Consider the following 17,680-nt stretch of genomic DNA (forward strand, 5'->3'; position numbering starts at 1 on the left):
CAGTAATCAGGTACCTTCACTGGAGGATGGCCAGTGGCATCCGGAAAACCTCCTTTAGCTGGGAAGGCAAGTGGCTGGCTTCTGCTCCAAAGTTCTGGTTTCAAAATGACTTTCTCCCAGGACGTTCCTCTCTAGTAAGCTTGCTCCTCTTCAAAATGTCACTCACAGCTGCACTGAGTTCCTTCTCTTTGAGTCAGCTCATTTATATGGCTCCACTGATTAAGGCCCACCCTGAATGGGTGGGGCCACGCCTCCATGGAAATATCCCATCAGTTATCATCTACAGTTGGGTGGGGTGCATCTCCATGCAAACAATCTAATCCAAACGTTCCAACTTAATCCCCACTATTATGTCTGCCCCACAAGATTGCATCAAAGAATATGGCTTTTTCTGGGGGACATAATACATTCAAACCGGCACAGGTAGTGATGTTAAGCATCTTCTCATGTGCTTTTTAGCCATTTGTATATCCTCTTTGGAGAAGTGTCTATTCAAATCTTTTGCCCATTTTTTAAATTGGATTGTTTGTCTTTTTATTATTGAGTTGTAGGATTTCTTTATATATTCTGCCCATTAAAGCCTTCTCAGATATGCAGTTTCCAAGTGTTTGTTCCCATTGAGTTGGCTTCCTTTTCACCCTTTGGACAAGGTCCTTTGAAGCAGAAAAGTATTTAATTTTGAGGAGGGCCCATTTATCTATTCATTGCTTAAAGTCTAAAAAACCAATGCCTACCACAAGATCTCAAGGATGCTTCCTTACATTTTCTTAGAGGAGTTTTATGGACCTGGCCCTTATATTTAAGTCTTTGGTCCATTTTGAGTTCATTTTTGTATAAGGTATGAGACAGGGTTCCTTTTTCATTCTTTTGCATATGGATATCCAGTTCTCTAAGCACCATATTTGTTGAAGAGACTGTTCTGTCCCAGTTATGGACTTGTCAGTCTTATCAAAACTCAGTTCAGTCTTATCAAAACTCAGTTGGCCATACTCACACCTATGTCTATTTGTGAACTCTCCACTAAATTCCATTGGTCTATATATCTATTCTTATGGTAGTACCATGCTGTTTTGACCACTGTAGCTTTGTAATATGTTTGAAAATCAGGACGTGTGAGTCCTCCAACTCTACTTCTTTTTCAAGATATTTTTGGCTTTTTGGCACAACTTATCCCCCCAAATAAATTTGATAATTGACTTTTCCATTTATGCAAAGTAGGCTGTTGGAACTTTGATTGGGATTGTATTGAATATGTAAATCATTTTGTGTAGAATTGATATTGTAACAATATTTAGTTTTCCAACCCATGAACATGGAATATCCTTCTATTTTTTTAGACGTTCTTCGATTTCTTTTAGAAATTTTTTGCAGTTTTCCCTGTACAAGTCCTTTACATCTTTGGCTAAATTTATTCCTAGAAACTTGATTCTTTTAGCTGCTATTGTAAATGGATTTTTTTCTTTATTTCCTCCTCAGCTTATTCATTACTAGTGTATAGAAACATTACTGATTTTGCAGTGTTTGTCTTGTACCCTGCCACTTTGCAGAATTCATTTATTAACTCTAGTAGCTTTGTTGTCAATTTTTCAGAACTTTCTATTTATAGGATTATGTCATCTACAATTAATGAAAGTTTTACTTCTTCCCTTCTAATTTGGGTGCCCTTTATTTCTTTTTCTTGCCTAATTTCTCTGGCTAGAACTTCCAGTATTATAAGGAATAACAGTGGTGACAGTGGACATCCTTGACTTTTCCAGATCTTAGAGGGAAAACTTTCAGTCTTTTAACATTGAGTATGACATTAGCTGTGGGTTTTTCATATATGCCTTTATCATGTTGAGGAAGTTTCCTTCTATTGCTAAGTGTTTTCATCAAGAAAGAATGCTGAATTCTGCCAAATGCTTTTTCTGCATCACTTGAGATGGTCATGCAGTTTTTCCCCTTCTTTTTGTTAATGTGACATAATACATTAATTGATCTTCTTATGTTGAAAATATCTGGGATAAAGCCAACATGATCATGCTATATAATTCTTCTGATGTGCTGTCAGATTTGATTTCTGATTATTTGTCCCGGCCCGCGGGACGTTCAACGGAAGGCTCCAAATCCTGCGAGGGAGGAATGGTATGGGACAAGAGACACGAGGAACGACAGCAAGACAAAGATTCTGATCAAGCTGCAAATCTTTATTGAGGGGGCAGAGCATATATACTCTAGGAGAGAGGGGGAGTGGCTAGCAAGAGTGGGTGGCGGTCTAGGATTGGTGGCCGCTGTTGCTAGGGCGGATGGCAGATGTAAGGCTAGCACAGGATTGGTGGCTACTGTTGCTGGGGTAGAAGGCAGGTTGTAAAGCTAGCACTCTAGGCTCGAATCTTAGGCGCGAACTGCTATCACTTCCGTAAAGAAGGCTGAGGGCAACTTAAGCCGTTATTGCATCAGCCCTAGCGGCCATGTTGCATATCTCCGGCATCGCTGAGGGTGGATTTTATACATGCTACCTTAATCGTCCCCAACAATTATTTTGTTGGGGATTTTTGCATCTATATTTACAAGAGAAATTGGTCTGTAATTTTCCTGTGGTAACTTGATCTGGCTTTGGTATTAGAGTGATGAATTAGATAGTGTTCCCTTCTCTTCAATTTTTTTTGGAAGAGTTTGAGCAGGATTGGTATTAATTCTTCTTGGAATAATCAGAATTCACCTGTGAAGCCAACTGGTCCTGGAATTTTCTTTTTTCGGAGGTTTTTGATGACTGATTCAATCTCTTTGCTTGTAATTGGTCTGTTGAGGTTTCCTATTCCTTCTTGAGTCAGTGTTGGGTGTTTATGTGTTTCTAGGAATTTTTCCATTCCATCTAGGTTAGCTAATTTGTTATGTAACTCAAGAGAGCCACTCATGTATCAAGGTCAATACCAAATTCTAGAATGTTGTAGATGCAAGGCCCGTCTTTTGTATACTTGAAGCTCACATTTGGTACCATAATGATGGGAGGAGGGATCTTGCCACATGGTGGGAAATAAAATGACAGTGTCTTGTCACTCACAACCCTTTCTGTCTGTCCTGATGCCATCATTTTCTGTAGCATCTTCTTGCTCTGGGTCTGCTGGGCTAGCACAGCAGTGCCATGATCAAACCTAGCAATGTATTTCTTCATGTAAGCTATCTGATCTTGCTCCCATTGAAACCTCTTCATCTGGTTTTACTCCAGCTCCAGTTGCATCTTCACATGCTGATCATAATTAGCCATACAATGCTTCAGTTTCTTGTTGTGCATGTTAATGATATCATAATAGTACAGACACTATTTGGAAAATCCTGGGAATGGGAGATGAGGATCAAGATGCGCTTGAGTTCTTCTTCCAACCATACACAAGCATCTGGGTCCACGTGGTTAGTGGGCTCATCCAGAAGCAGCATGAAGGGTCAGATAAAGAGGACTCTGGAAATGGTACCCCTTATTCTCCAACCCCCACTGAAGTCGTTTAGCTTCTTGCACTGCATGGCAGGTGTGAAACCCAGTCCATGCAAGATCCATGAGAACTTCATCTCTGCCATGTCAGCATCCAGCTCCTCCAGGAGCTCATCCAGCTCCACTGGTTTTTCACAATCCATCTCCTCATGAGCCAGCCACTTGGCCTCCCTCTCCAGTATGGCCCTCTCGGTGTCAACTTCCATCACACACTTCAAGGGTGTCTTGTCACTGGGGGGCATCTCTTGAGTCAGATGGTAGATATCAATGATCAATGTGCTCAAGGATGGACACTTCACATTTCCCAATAGCAGAGAGCAGCATAGACTTTCCAATTCCATTTAAGCCAAGAAGACCATAGCATAGCAATGGCCCGAAGTTAACTCCAGTTTGGTGTCACTGAACAGCTCTTGACCATGAAAAGTGAGTGAGAGGTTGACAATGTAGACATCAGTACTGCTGGGATGAGAGGCCAGGATGCCAGTGACAGCTCGAGTGACAGCTTTCTTCATCACAAACTCCTCTCGCTCCTTGGTCAGCAAATCCACTTCTGCTGACCATTCTGCCATTGGCCCCCTCATTTTTCTCCTCTGCCGCTTGTGATGTTGTGACAGCATCTCTGCTTTCTTTATGTCCATTTCTGGGCCGCTTTCAAGTTTTGGCAGCTTCCTTCTTTTTGGCTGCCTTCTTCTTGGACAGGTCAGCAGGCATGGTGATGAGCCACAAGGGTAGGATTTTTTTCTTTCAGGGAGCCAGGCTTCACCCTGTTTTATCTGTTTTCATGCAGTCTTTTCTTCCAGGCTCCTATGATTTGTTTAATTCTTGCCCTCAATCAATGCTCCATTTTCCTTACTCTTCAGTTCTGGGACCCATCCTATCTTATACTTACAGCAGTTAGGTTTAACACCCCTTCCTACTTTGTTTCTCAGTGAGGATTTCTTGCCTCCAGCTTCTTCCCTATTAGGATATCCAGTCCTGGGGAGCCAGATGGGGTCAATCCAGAAAGGTGGGCTACCTCAGAAAAGTCTGTTTTGTCTTTAGGTGTCCTGAAACTGGGTTGGTCACAACAGTTTTTACCAGCCTTTCTAAGGTGGTCTCTCCCCTCGTCCCCTGAGGGTCTTTGTATATGCAGCAACCTCAGCAGCTCCTGTTCCGCCCTGGGTCTCTGCGGACTTAGGTCCCTGTGCCTGGATATGCACAGGGTTCTAACTCACTGCAGTCTCTGTCTGCAGCGAGAGGGACCCGGGGCTGGGCTGCCTCTGGGTGGCTCCCGAGTCGCACAGGACTGAGTAAGGGGGAGGGGACATGGGAACCGACCGGCAGTCCAGGATGGACCTCTCCTGCCTCAGATTTTTCTGTTTCTTCAATTCAGCATTGTGGATTCCTTCTCCAGAGTTCAAAGCAAGTGAAATTTGTCCTTTTATTCACTAAATCCCTGGGGAGGCTTTTTCAATGGATGTTTACATCACCATATCGATCACATCACTCCTCAAATGTTTTCTTATATTTAGCCAATGTCGAAGTATATATCATTCAAGTTTTTTTCTAATTTTTAGCTGTTACCAACAGCGTCATAATGAATATTCTTTATATCCATTTGTGGTACATCTGATTATCATTTTCTTTATAAGCAAATTTCCCAGAAGTTAAACTACGCTTCCAGTAGTTTGTCACCCCTAAAGGATTTTTAATATAGATTGCTAAAATGCACTTGAGGCTTGATCTTTGTACTTGGGTTTTTCAATTTCTCTGTTTCCTGGTGATTTTTGATCTACCTTGGCTGATCCAGAAGTTAAGCTCTTAGTCAACCCCCTAATAAACCCAGAGTCCACCCTCCCTGCTCCCCCCACTGCCATGCACAGGCTCACCTTCATCCTGGACATCCCCCTCCAGCCTGGAGGCACTGAGGAAGGCAGGACTCACTTCTTCAATGGCCTGTCTGGGTGCTGGTTGCCATTTCCTCTCTCACTCTGATCTGGCAGTCTTCATATCTCATAGAAATTTAACCACCTTTCAGCTGTCCAACAGTGCTTCCATTTTGTTGTGGAGACATTCTTGTTTGATATCTTTATTCTAACTGAATAACAATTTTAGCAGAGAGAGGAGGACCACAGGTGTGCTCATTCTGACCATGAGCCTGAAGCCCCCCTCATTCTTCAAGACTCTGGGAAGAGGTCTATGTATCTCTCCCAAACTCTCCCCGCTGCAGGCTTTTCTCCTGGGAATATGTAGGAGTCATGAGGAAATTGGGGTAAAGGCCCCAGCAGCCCTGATGTGGTCCCTGTGTATATTTCATGACATCCCCTTGCCTCCCCCCAGCTCCAGCTCCCTCCACCCTATGTCTACCTCCCAGCAGAGAGACCCTTGGCGTCTGCTATGACCTCCCCAACTTCTCCACTTCATGGCCACTTGGCCTTCAGTCCTGTCTTTACTATGTCCCCAGGGCCGTATCCAGCCCTGCCTCCCTTGGGAATGATTAAGAAAGTGTCTGAATATACCCTGAGCAGAGGGGCCAAAGCCACGGTGCAGAATACAGACCATGCTGGAGGGCACTGAGACATTTCCTTCCACTGCCACGTTTGATGCCCAGCTGCAAGGTCAACCAAGCCAACATCATTGCCCCAGGTGAACAGCCAGGAGATGGAGGGTGCAGAGTCCCTGCTAGACTCACAGATCTGGAGAATGAGTTGGGTCTCCAGCACTGCAACTCGGCCTGTGGTCCCCATGCTCTTTTGGGACTGAGGCCCCGCAATTCTATGGACAATGTGTTCCAACAGATTCCTGCCTCTGCCTCTGCATCGTATTTGCTCACAGGACCCACTTCACAGCCATGCTCAACTCCTTAACCCCCAGATTCGGGAAGGAAGGGAAGGGACCAGGTCATCCCCAGGAGCCAGGAACAGGTGGGCAGCAGAGGTCTTCCTACTGGAACAGGTCGCTCAGTGCTGGTCCCACCAAGCCTGCGAAGTGCCCCCATCACCTGCACACACTGCTCAGGACCTGGGGACACCATGGGGACCATGTCAGACCCAGATGTCCTGGAGAAGACACTCAGCATGAATGACAACTGAGAAACACACACTTGTAACATCTAAAGAGAAGGAGTAATGCATCTGTGTAAAGATCCAGAGTCAAGAATGCTGGACTTTTTGGCTTCTCTCATCCATGCTCTAATGGAGAGGGCTTTGCTCACCTGGGGCCTAGGGCCTCTTCTTCCTCCTGGTGTGCTGACCACACAGGAGACTGTTTCCAAGACAGAGCCTGGGAAATGGAAGTGGAGTGGAATGAATGGTGTGGACCTCTTTGGAAAACATATGCTGGAACCACACTGGGTAAAGGGACTTTCCGCTTCTTCTAATTGAGCCATGTCCAGGCAAAGAGCCAAACGGGAAGCAGATAGGAGAGGTGGTGGGAAGGTCTTATTCATTCAAGTATGGTACAAGGCCAGGGCAAGGCCATGTGGGACCCTGAGTTCAGTGGGTGCACCACCCCGGGCCCCCAACACAGCCCTGCTATGACTCCCTCTACCCACTGTCCTTCCCCTCCCTCCAGAAACCACTGCACACAAGGCTTCTCAGCATGCTGATGTTTAATGATCTATTCTACATGATCAAACTGGAGAAGTGAGTATTGCATTGTACAGGATCCAAATGGCACCTGTGAGTTCCCGGAGAGTTAGAAACCAAAGAAACAAGAGAACATGGTTCTGTTGAGCCCTTGAAGAGCCACTAGGAGAGAAACACTGGTTCCAAGGAAAGGAGAACAACGCGGGTCAGGTCTGCAGAGTGATCACAAGTCAGTTTTTCCCCATCACGCAGGTGCTGTTCAGGAGGGTGAACACCGTTTTCCAGGGCTCAGTGCGGATGGTGAAAAAGCAGCTGATGGTCTGAGGGAGCAATTAAATGAATGAGCAAGTGATGGAGGAGGCTTGGAAAGCTGGTGGCATGGGCATAAACAAATGGCCATCACTCTGTCCTCTAGGGCATAGCCTGTTGCCAGGGGAGACAGATTGGGGTCCAGTCCCTGACAACCCTCAGGCTGCCCCGTGCAGTCCATAGCCCCAGTGAGCTGCTGACTCACTGGGGGACTGATCCCAGAGCCAGGGCTCAGCTTGCACTTGCCCCAGAAGCTCCCAATTCCAATCCTGGGACCTCAGCAGGGCTGAAAGTGGGGAGCTAGGATGGAGAGTCATGACACCCTCCCCAGAGCTGGGACCCTCCTCAGCTCCATCCCCCACAGGCCCTGGGTCAGTGCCAGGGGACACCCTGAGATCACTCCTCTTGGACTCCTTTTCCTGAAGGCAAGGAAAGGAGCTAGGGAATGAAGACCAGAGAGGGGAACTCCTCCACTTGGTGAGCCAGGATCCCAGGACACAAGGGCACCAAGAGCAGTTTGAACCTCGGCGTGGCCAGGGGTGTAGACAGCCTGGGTGGGGAGAGTGGGGCAGAGCCCGGGAAGCTGGGACTGACCAGGGCTGGTCCCCAGCCTAGCCTGCTCAACTTGGGAAGGTGTTCGCAAGTTTGCCCCAGGTGTTATCCACAGCTGAATAAAAATGACCAGAGATCAGTTTAGAGTCTTACATGGTTCCCTGGGGGGTTCTGAAAGTCACAGTTGTCAATGTCCTCCTCAAATTTCTTACACGTGGTCCGGCTCAGCTCCAGCTCCATGGAGAACACCAAGTCAGGATTTGCCTACGGACCAGCGGCACAAACACTCGTCAACGTGGAGACACCCCTGCTTGTCACCTCAAGTGGCTGCTCGAGTCAGTGTGTTGGGTGCAGGGAGGGACCCAGCACTCCCACCGCACGAGCCCAACCTTCTGCTCCCCGGAAGTCAAACACAAGGTGGGGCCACCGCCAGTTTGGGGAGTCACAAACAAAGAGGCAGGTGGGCATGATGGAGGTCTCTGGGGAAGACAGAGTCACACGTGAACGTGAGACCCTTCTCTCTCCCACACCCATGGTACAGTCCCCCCTCCCCATCAGCAAGCTTCTGAAGCTAGAGCTGCAATCCTAGAGGATGGCAGCTGCTACTTTGCCCGTCTGCCTGGGAGGGGTTGACTGTGCCAAAGACTGATGGACAATATGGGCCCTGAGAGAGGGGGTCTTATCTACAGCAGCGTTGTTAAGACTTCCACCTGCACCTATACCAGGAAATATGTCACACTGGGGGCACACATTTGCACATACTTGGAACATAGTTTCAAGAAACAACGTGTTCCCCTATTTAAGAATGCACTCTGAAATTCTCTGTACTTTGTGTCTCCATTCCATCCTGTTTCATTCTATCCCATGATTTCCCACTCATCCCACCCAGTGGTCCCTGATTCCACAACTACACAATGGGCTGCAGGCTGAGCTGGACAACCAGGCTGCAGAGCCATCTGGGAATGCCAAGAAGTGCCCCCAGAGGCTTCAGTAGGGTGGGGACTGCTTGGTCTTCCTTGCAGGCTTTGGCACAGAAGACAGGAAGGATTCCTTCCGGGGGAAAGCTGTACGGCTAAGGCCTGAGGCTCAGATGAAGATTGCATTCCTGATGGAATTCTGTAGTGGTTCCATTAAGGACAAAGATATGGAAAAGAGTGCAAACTAGTGCTCAGTCCACTGAGAAGTAGACTGAAGATGGAGATCTCTTCAAGGACTCAGGGCAAGTGGGAATCAGAGAATCCACCTGAACACCAACAGAGAATCGTTATCACTCCTTGAATCCTCAACTGCTCTTCCTCTCTCCTTCTGCCTCTTTCCCCCATCTCTTCGTCTCCCTTCCTCCTTCTTTCCCTCCCTTCTTTGCTCCCTCCCTCTCTTCCTTACCCCTTCTCTCTCTATGTCACTCTCTCCCCCCTACTCTCTTCCTTCCGTACTCCTTCTCTTTCTGTTGCTCTCTCTGGCTTTCTAATTATCTCATTTTATTTTATTTCTTGAAATAGTTTCTCAATCCATGTCTGTGGGCATTTTCTTTCAAGCTTTTTGCCTTACTCAGCATCTTCATTTACTTAATAGCCCATATTTTGAAGTCATTCTTCAGTTAAACAATTGCATAAAACTGACGAGGACTGACAAATATATCTCACATGTCAGTAAAACAAACGGAACGTTTAAAACTCTTCAAAGATAAATCTTTTACAAAAATTGGAATGAACCAAATTATGCTGTAATTCACTTGAGTATGGACTTCAAATGGTGAACTGAGATTCTCTGATGAGACCCCCCACCCCGGATCCCTGGTGTCCCTGCGGATTTGGGCGAGCAGTGCAGGAAGAACCTGTGACCCACCTCTTCCTGCCATTTGCTCAGGATTCGCAGCAGCTTGTAGGCGAAGGTGTCTCTGCTGTGGACGTTGAATGTGTGCAGGGCGTACTCCATTGTGGCTGGGAAATACCGCGCCATGTCGTCCAGGTTTTTATCCCTGATTAGCTCGGAGGGAATCCAGGCGTGCGTCCCCAGGAGCTGGAGCCCCAGGAGAAGCAGGAGCCTCCTCCAGGGAAGAGCCCTTGTCTGCTGCACGCTGGGCATGGCTGGGGCTGCCGGGCTGCCGTGGCCTTGGCTGCTCCAGCTCCCAAAGGATCCTCCCCCGGCGCAGGTGCAGTGCTTAACCTCCTGTCCTCCAGTGCAGACTCCTCCCTCCTGGCTGCCCCCTCTGCTCTTACACCCTGGCCCTCCCTAAATGTGACTCCACCTCCCTTCTGCAAAGCTGTGTAAAGTCATCTTCAGCCAAAGAGGAAGGGGAGAAGCAGAAGTGGGAGGGGAGGGGCTCCTGGACACCCATCCCAGCCACACTGTGCCCCCAGTGCCCGAATGGACCTGGGCGCCTTTGATTTGCATCAGACACTCCCTCAGACTCAGACCCTGAGAAGAGAACACAGATGCAAGACATCAGGTAGAAGATGACCATGGATGCACCAGCAGGGAGGGGGGCAGCAAGGCTGGGAAGAGGCAGGGCCAAAGGGCTGAGCTGCCAAGAGCTACCTTTGTGGGTGAAGAGAAGGTGAGCATGCAAGCCAAGGGGCTGGGAAATGCAAAGTTCTCCTTGGGGTTGCAGCCTACTCCCCAGGCTTTCATTTATTCCCCAGCTCTTCAGGCCCACTACTATGGCAGAGCATCCTCATGCCAGAAGAGGCTCCAGAAAAGACAAGTAGGAGCTGGCAGCTGAGTCAGTCAACTGGGGACAGAGAGAGGCCTGCCCTCAGGCTTCCTGCAGACACGATGGGAATGGCCATAGAAGTCAGAGGCCCAAGGTCAGAGTGACAGAAACGATGCCATGTGCTCAGCAGCTCGTTCGATTCCTTCCAGCACACAGGGACATCAGGTGCAGCCTGTGATGGAGCTTGGACAGTGGAGTGAGGGAGTTCCTGAAGTTGGCCTCTCCAGGTTGGCGAAACACCTGTGAGCTCCTGAGCTCCTGCACATCCTCTCTACCAGGACTGCAGGGCACAGGGAGAACACAGATGGGGACTCTGAGCCCATGGACATGAGGAAAGGGTCTGTGTCTGAGTGGTTCCTGCAGCAAGGACCCTGGGCCCTATGGCCAGCCCTTTCCACCCTGGGCTGTGAGTAAGAAATGACAATTCATGGTGTGAGGCCCACTGAGACCTGAGGGTTCCCTCCAAGCTGTTGGATGGCTCCTGTGAATTCAACTGAGTTCCTCCAGGAACCACGGGGCACCTGGGCTGGGAGACCTGAGTGCCACTGAGCTCAGCCATGCTCTGTGCACCTGTACCCTCTGTGCCTTGGTTTCCCACTTCCCACTGGGGATAGAAGTGCCCATGCCTTCCCAAAAGCATGATATTTGGGGCATGAATTTGGGTCATGAGGTGGAAATGCTGTGTTAGCTGGAAAGTTCCATGCCCACATGGGGAATCATTCTGCACTGTAACTACTTCCATTATCTCTGCTGCAGGTACATTTGGAACTTGTACATTTTTCACTTCACGGGCATCTGGACTCAGGCCACCACCCTGGGGTCAGAGCATTAAGGCAGGGCTTGTTGCTGCCACAGATAAGACAGCCAAGCATAGAATCTGGGAGTTATTTTCACTCCCACAATAATCAAAATATACCCAATTGTCTGCCAGGGAGGGCACAGCAAATAGAGAGAGAGTGAGAGTGTAGTGCCTGCTCCAGAAATGAGGGTCCAGGTTGGAGGGGTGTCTGGCTCAGGTGCTCCAGGGACCCTCATCCACCCCCTCCCACAATGCTCCCACATCGTCACCTGTTGTCCTCTCCTCACTCCGCATGGAGGCAATCCCACATCCCCCTGCGCCGTGGGTGTGTGTTCTCCATCCTAAACCACAGAAGCAACAAGGGCCAAAGCCAGGCTTCTCCCTCACATTAGGGCAGAGATGGATAAACTCCCCCCCCCCCCGCTAACAAGAGAGCCATTGAGTACAGAAGTCAGTAGCTCACATTAAAAGAACTTTATTGCTTTCCACTTCAATGCTTTTCCTAGCATCAGTAGCAAATGACAACTAAGAGGATGTTCTTGTAGCAATAGGAATACAGCACATGATTGGGGTCTAATGCTGAAAGCACCAACAGTCATAAGAGACACATGATATGAGATTGAAAAAGCAATCCATCACCAGTTATAATCGTCCATAAACCTGCAACAAATAGTGTGACAGAACAATTGAATATTACAAGGAAAAATGACAACTGCACAGTCGTGTTGGGAGATTCTAATACATCTAGCAGAAGCTGATATCAAATCAGCTAAACATCATAAAGGACACAGTTGAGTTGAAAATTACAGTTAACTATTCCACTTCAATAGTTTTCTGTAAATCCCTGTACCCATCATAGATCGTACATTTTTCAAAACAATGATCTGATAATATTGAGGTTAAGAGTGGCAAAATATGGCAACAACATTGATAATCCAACAATAACACTATTTGGATTAATTGTATTTCTTGACGATAACATAATTAAATTAGTAGTTTAAATTGCACAGTAAATTATCATTAAATTAATAAAAAGTGACTGCAAAATAGTAACATGTTTAATATTTTAATCAGAAACTTGGGGTTTATTTGAGGAGGGTACTTCAGGATATCTCTTCTGCCATATTTTTGGAAATAATAGTCAAAAGTCTCTTGTCTTCCAGTTCCTCTTCAATCCATCCCACTTGGTATTATCAGATAAAAATACCCAATTATATTGTTAGTTTCTAGGTATGTATTCTGGTTTGAATCTGTTATGTACCCTGGAAAAGCCTATGTTCTTTAATCCATTCTTGTGGATGCAGACCGATTGAGGGCAGGGCCTTTGATTAGGTTGTTTCCATGGGTATGTGATCCCACCCATTCAAGGTGGGTCTTAACCCCCTTGCTGGTGTCCTCTGTGAGAAGATAAAAGGCAGGGACATTTGGAGAAACCTCAGAGATGCTTAGAGAGAAACACCACAGGAAAAGCCATTTTTGTAACCAGAACCCAGGAGAAGGACTAGCAGAGATCACCATGTGACTTCCCATGCAACAGAGGAACCCAGATGCCAGTGGCCTTTCCTCAGAGAAGGTATCTTACTCTTTATGCCTTAATTTGAACATTTTCATGGCCCTAGAACTGTAAATTGGTAAGCTGATAAATCCCCATTGAAAAAGCCAACCTATTTCTGGTATGTTGCATTCCAGCAGCTTTAGCAAACCAAAACAGTATAGATGGATTTTTCTGCAACTAAATTATATACTATTTGAAAGGAATAGATCATATTTTAAGATTCTTTAAAATCTCTGCAAGGTCTACCACTATAAAGTGCTTAGTAGTTTTTAATGCATCATTTGATGCAGGTTGGTATCAAAACAAGCACAGTTGGATTGACAATGAAATTGCTATTTGAGTGGAAATGAGATGTTACTTTCTTGTTGAATATGAAAAATTTTTTAGCATAGTAATATAAATTGGTAAAACTAAAAAAATCAGCTTTAAATTTAATTAGTAAAAAAAAAAACCCACAAAAATAGTAAAAATACAACTAAAGCATATTGTTGGATAAGTTAATAACTTATCCCCAAATAACTCAATGGTGACTTATTTTTAAACAACAGATATAGTAAATTTTAAAACTTGCAAATGGGAATGAATGCAGTATTACCTTGAAATTTATACTCCTCAATGCCATTTTTTAAAAAGTGAGAAATGATAGAAAAAGAACACAATAATCTTAAATGAAGTAGAAAGGAAATTAATGATAAAATATCAAAATTTTTAAAGAAGGAAAAGGGAAGTAATGAACTAAACCACATATAGAGTGAAAAGACTAGTAGATGCAGATAAACATTTAGCAAGAATTATCAGGAAAACAGAGAGGGAGATGGGAAAGAGGGAGAAGGAAATTAGATACTCTCTCTCTGCTGTGCATGTATCTGGAACAAACGTGTTTCAAGTCCGAGATCTTGTAAGAGGGAATCATCTCAGAAGCCAAAGGAAGCACCATTGGAAAAGAAATGTCAAGGAGAGCTGCCTAAGCTATGTTGGATTTCCACGGGTAAAAATTAAACCTTTGGGAGAACCTAAGATGGCGGCTAGGTGAGACAGGGCAAAAAGACACCTCCGTGAAAAATACTAGATAAAAACCAGAAAGTGACCCAGAACACCAGTTTCGTGATGCACCAGCCAGATAAGGTCTGCTAAAACCACAGAGACCGTGCATTTGGTGAAACCAGGAGTCTGCATTCTTAAACGAGTGAGTGAGTTGGCTGAGAGTCCCGCGGCTGTGCTGTGGTGTGGGGAAATGGTGGCTTGGCATTTGGAGATGGACTAGTTCTTTAAAAAAAAAAAAAAAAAAAAAAAAAGCCTGGGAGCAGCTGCAGATACGACCAGGAGAGCCGTGCAGTAAAGCACGGTGGGAGCAGGCTGGGCTAACGCCTCGGTGTCTGGCATGGAGGATACCCCTTCCCACACCTGCTACTGGTTGCCTCAGGGCCAGGGGAGCAAAGGGGAGCCAAAAGGAGAAAAAACTGCATGACTTGCAGCCATCTCCCTGGCGGGCGGGGGACACTCCTGCCCGGGGCCAGGCCCATAGCCCAGAGCTGCGCCAGGAACCCAGTGTGACGGAGAGTCTTTCCCACAGCACTGTGCACATGCCACAATATCGGCCGTGGACAGTGGCCTTTAATACACCCATGGCTGACTCTCCCGAGCTGGGAGGGCAGAGCTGTATGAAAAGGGGGGAAGTTAATGTGCCTCTTCAACCATCTTGAAGGAGGCTGGGAATGCCCCTGCATGGCCCGGTGACCCAGGGCTTCCCTGGAGGCTGGTACACACTTGTGATGTGGCACAGCCCTCCCTCAAGCAGAGGTCCTGGAGAGCACAGCAGGGAAGGGGAGCCTGCTCGGAAACCCAGGGAACCTACGCCAATACCAAGAACTTTTGGGTCAGCAGCAGAGAACAGCCTTAAATCTCTGGGAACACCTGGAGGTTTGATTATTAAAGCTGCCCTTCCTCCCTAACCGCTCAGCACACTGCCCCTCATTCAGGGCAGACAGCACTGACAACATGCCCAAATTAAGTGCACCAACTGGACCCCACAAGAGTCAGATCCCCACACACACCACAAGACAAAGTCAGGGAGAACTGACTTGAGGGGAATAGGTGACTCTCAGATGCCATCTGCTGCCTAGTTAGAGAAAGTTAGAGATCGGTATTTTTTATATCCAGAAGAACCATATCAAGTAAAGCAAATGCCTAGAGGCCAAAAACAATAGAAAATCTTAAAGCATATGATAAAACCAGACAATATGGAGAACCCAAACCCAAACACCCAAATCAAAAGATCAGAAGACACACAGCACTTGGCACAATTAATCAAAGAACTATAGACAGACAATGAGAGCATGGCACAGGATATAAGGACATGAAGAAGAGCATGACACAGGATATAGAGGACATAAAGAAGACCCTAAAGAGCATAAAAAGAATTGCAAGAGTAAATAAAATAATAGAAGATCTTATGAAAATTAAAGAAACTGTAGGCCAAATTAAAAAGACTCTGGATACTCATAATACAAAATTAGAGGAAACTGAACAACAACTCAGCCTCCTCAAGGACCACAGAACAGAAAATGAAAGAACAAAAGAAAGAATAGGGAAAAAAAATAAAAAAAATAGAAACGGATCTCAGGGATATGATAGATAAAATAAAAACGTCCAAATTTAACTCTCATTGGTGTCCCAGAAGGGGAAGAGAAGGTAAAGGTCCTAGAAAGGGTATACAAAGAAATTGTTGGGGAAAAACTTCTCAAACCTTCTACACGATATGAATACACAAAGCATAAATGCCCAGCGAACTCCAAATAGAATAAATCCAAATAAACCCACTCCAAGACATATTCTGATCAGACTGTCAAATACTGAAGAGAAAGAGCAAGTTCTGAAAGCAAGAGAAAAGCAATTCACCACATACAGAGGAAACAACATAAAACCAAATAGTGACTACTCAGTGGCCAACATGGGGGAGAGAAGGCAGTGGCATGACATATTTAAAATTCTGAGAGAGAAAAATCTCCAACCAAGAATACTTTATCTAGCAAAACTCTCCTTCAAATTTGAGGAAGAGCTTCAAGTTTTCACAGATAACAATGCTGAGAGATTTTGCTAATAAAAGACCTGCCCTACTTGAGATACTAAAGGGAGCTCTACCAACAGAGAAACAAAGAAAGGAGAGAGAAATATAGAGAATTTTAACACAGACATATACAGAATGCTACATCCCAGGTCACCGGGACACACATTCTTCTCTAGTGATCACGGATCTTTCTCCAGAATGGACTGTATGCTGGGACATAAAAACAAGCCTCAATAAATAAATTAAAAAAAAAAGAATTTGTTCAAAGCACATTCTCTGACCACAATGGAATACAAATAGAAGTCAATAACCATCAGAGACTTGGAGAATTCACAAACATCTGGAGGGTAAAAATGAGGGGGAGATGAAAATATTCCCAGATAATCAAAAGCTGAGGGACTTCAGCACCAGTAGATCAGTCCTATAAGAAATGCTAAAGGGAGTTGAGCAGGCTGAAAGGAAGGGACACTAGACAATTGACTGAAACCACATGAAGAAATAAAGATTCCCAATAAAGATCACATGGTAAATATAAATACCAATACTACTGCATTTTTGATTTGTAACTCCACTATTTACTTCCTACAGGATCTAAAATATATAAACTGTAATGATAAATCAGTGGTTTTGGACTCAATGTAAAATATGCAATTTTTGACAAGAACTACATAAAGGTGGGGGAATTAGGGAGTATAGGAACATAGTTTATGTGTGATGTTGAAGTTAAGTTGGCATCAAAGAAAAACAAAATTGTTACAGATTTAAGATGTTAAATTTAAGTCCCACAGTAAACACAAAGAAAGTATCAGAGAATAGAACCATAGAGATGAAAAGTAGAATATGGGTTACAAGAAGCGGGGGAAGGGGCAATGGGGAGTTAATAAATGAGTGGAGCGTTTCTGTTTGGGTTGAAGGGAAACTTCTAGTAATGGATGGTGGTAAGGTGATAGCATTGCAACATTTTTAATGTGATTAATCCCACTAATGGAATGCTGGGGTGGGGTGGAATGGGAAGATTTGGGCTGTATATATGTTTCCACAGTTGAGAAAAAAAGACAGTCTAAATAGATGAAAATTAAATGCCAAGGATGATCCTGGATGGGATTTGAGGATGGAGGAGAGGAGGCTCGAAGAGACACAGATGGGACATAAGAAAAAAAACAAAAAAGGAAACATAGAATGTAAGCTTTGTATCAATGTTGAATTTCTTGAACTTCTTAGCTGTACTTAATGGGATTGCATAAAAGAATGTTCTTGTCCATGGGAAAGGTATATGTGAATTATATTGTTTGTTCAAAGATATGTGCAGCTTGCTCTCATATGTTGAGGACAGAGCAATAGATGATGGATGATAGATAGGGAGGGAGGGAGGAAGGGAGAGAGGGAGGGAAAGAAAGAAATGGTGGTGTGATAGGATGTTAAAGGTGGTGGATCAGGGTATAGGGGGCAGGTGGTCGGGATATGCTGGAGTTCTATGTATGGGGTTTGTATGTTTTTGCAACTGTTCCTGTAAGTTTGAATTTATTTCAAAATAAAATTTATTAAATAAAAAAAAATTAAACTTTTGTTGTGTTAAGCAACTGAGATTCAGGGGGGTATTTCTTACTGCAGCACTTTCTATCCTACCCTGACTAATTGAAAAATCTTACC

The 17,680-nt window shown here is 45.3% G+C and overlaps 1 protein-coding gene and 1 pseudogene across 1 annotated transcript; both read right to left on the bottom strand.

Moving 5' to 3' along the window:
- Window positions 1-2,863: 2,863 nt before the first annotated feature.
- LOC119516064 lies at window positions 2,864-4,180 on the bottom strand (annotated as a pseudogene).
- A 3,085-nt stretch (window positions 4,181-7,265) lies between these two features.
- CST9L (cystatin 9 like) lies at window positions 7,266-9,981 on the bottom strand. The gene is made up of 3 exons (XM_037812244.1): window positions 9,742-9,981; window positions 8,050-8,160; window positions 7,266-7,355 (listed from the first exon to the last, which is right to left on the bottom strand). The coding sequence occupies exons 1-3, from the start codon at window positions 9,979-9,981 to the stop codon at window positions 7,266-7,268; spliced, it is 441 nt and encodes a 146-aa protein (XP_037668172.1).
- Between the last annotated feature and the right edge of the window lie 7,699 nt (window positions 9,982-17,680).

Source organism: Choloepus didactylus, chromosome 19 (assembly GCF_015220235.1).
Source record: "Choloepus didactylus isolate mChoDid1 chromosome 19, mChoDid1.pri, whole genome shotgun sequence".
NCBI classification, from domain to species: Eukaryota; Metazoa; Chordata; class Mammalia; order Pilosa; family Megalonychidae; genus Choloepus; species Choloepus didactylus.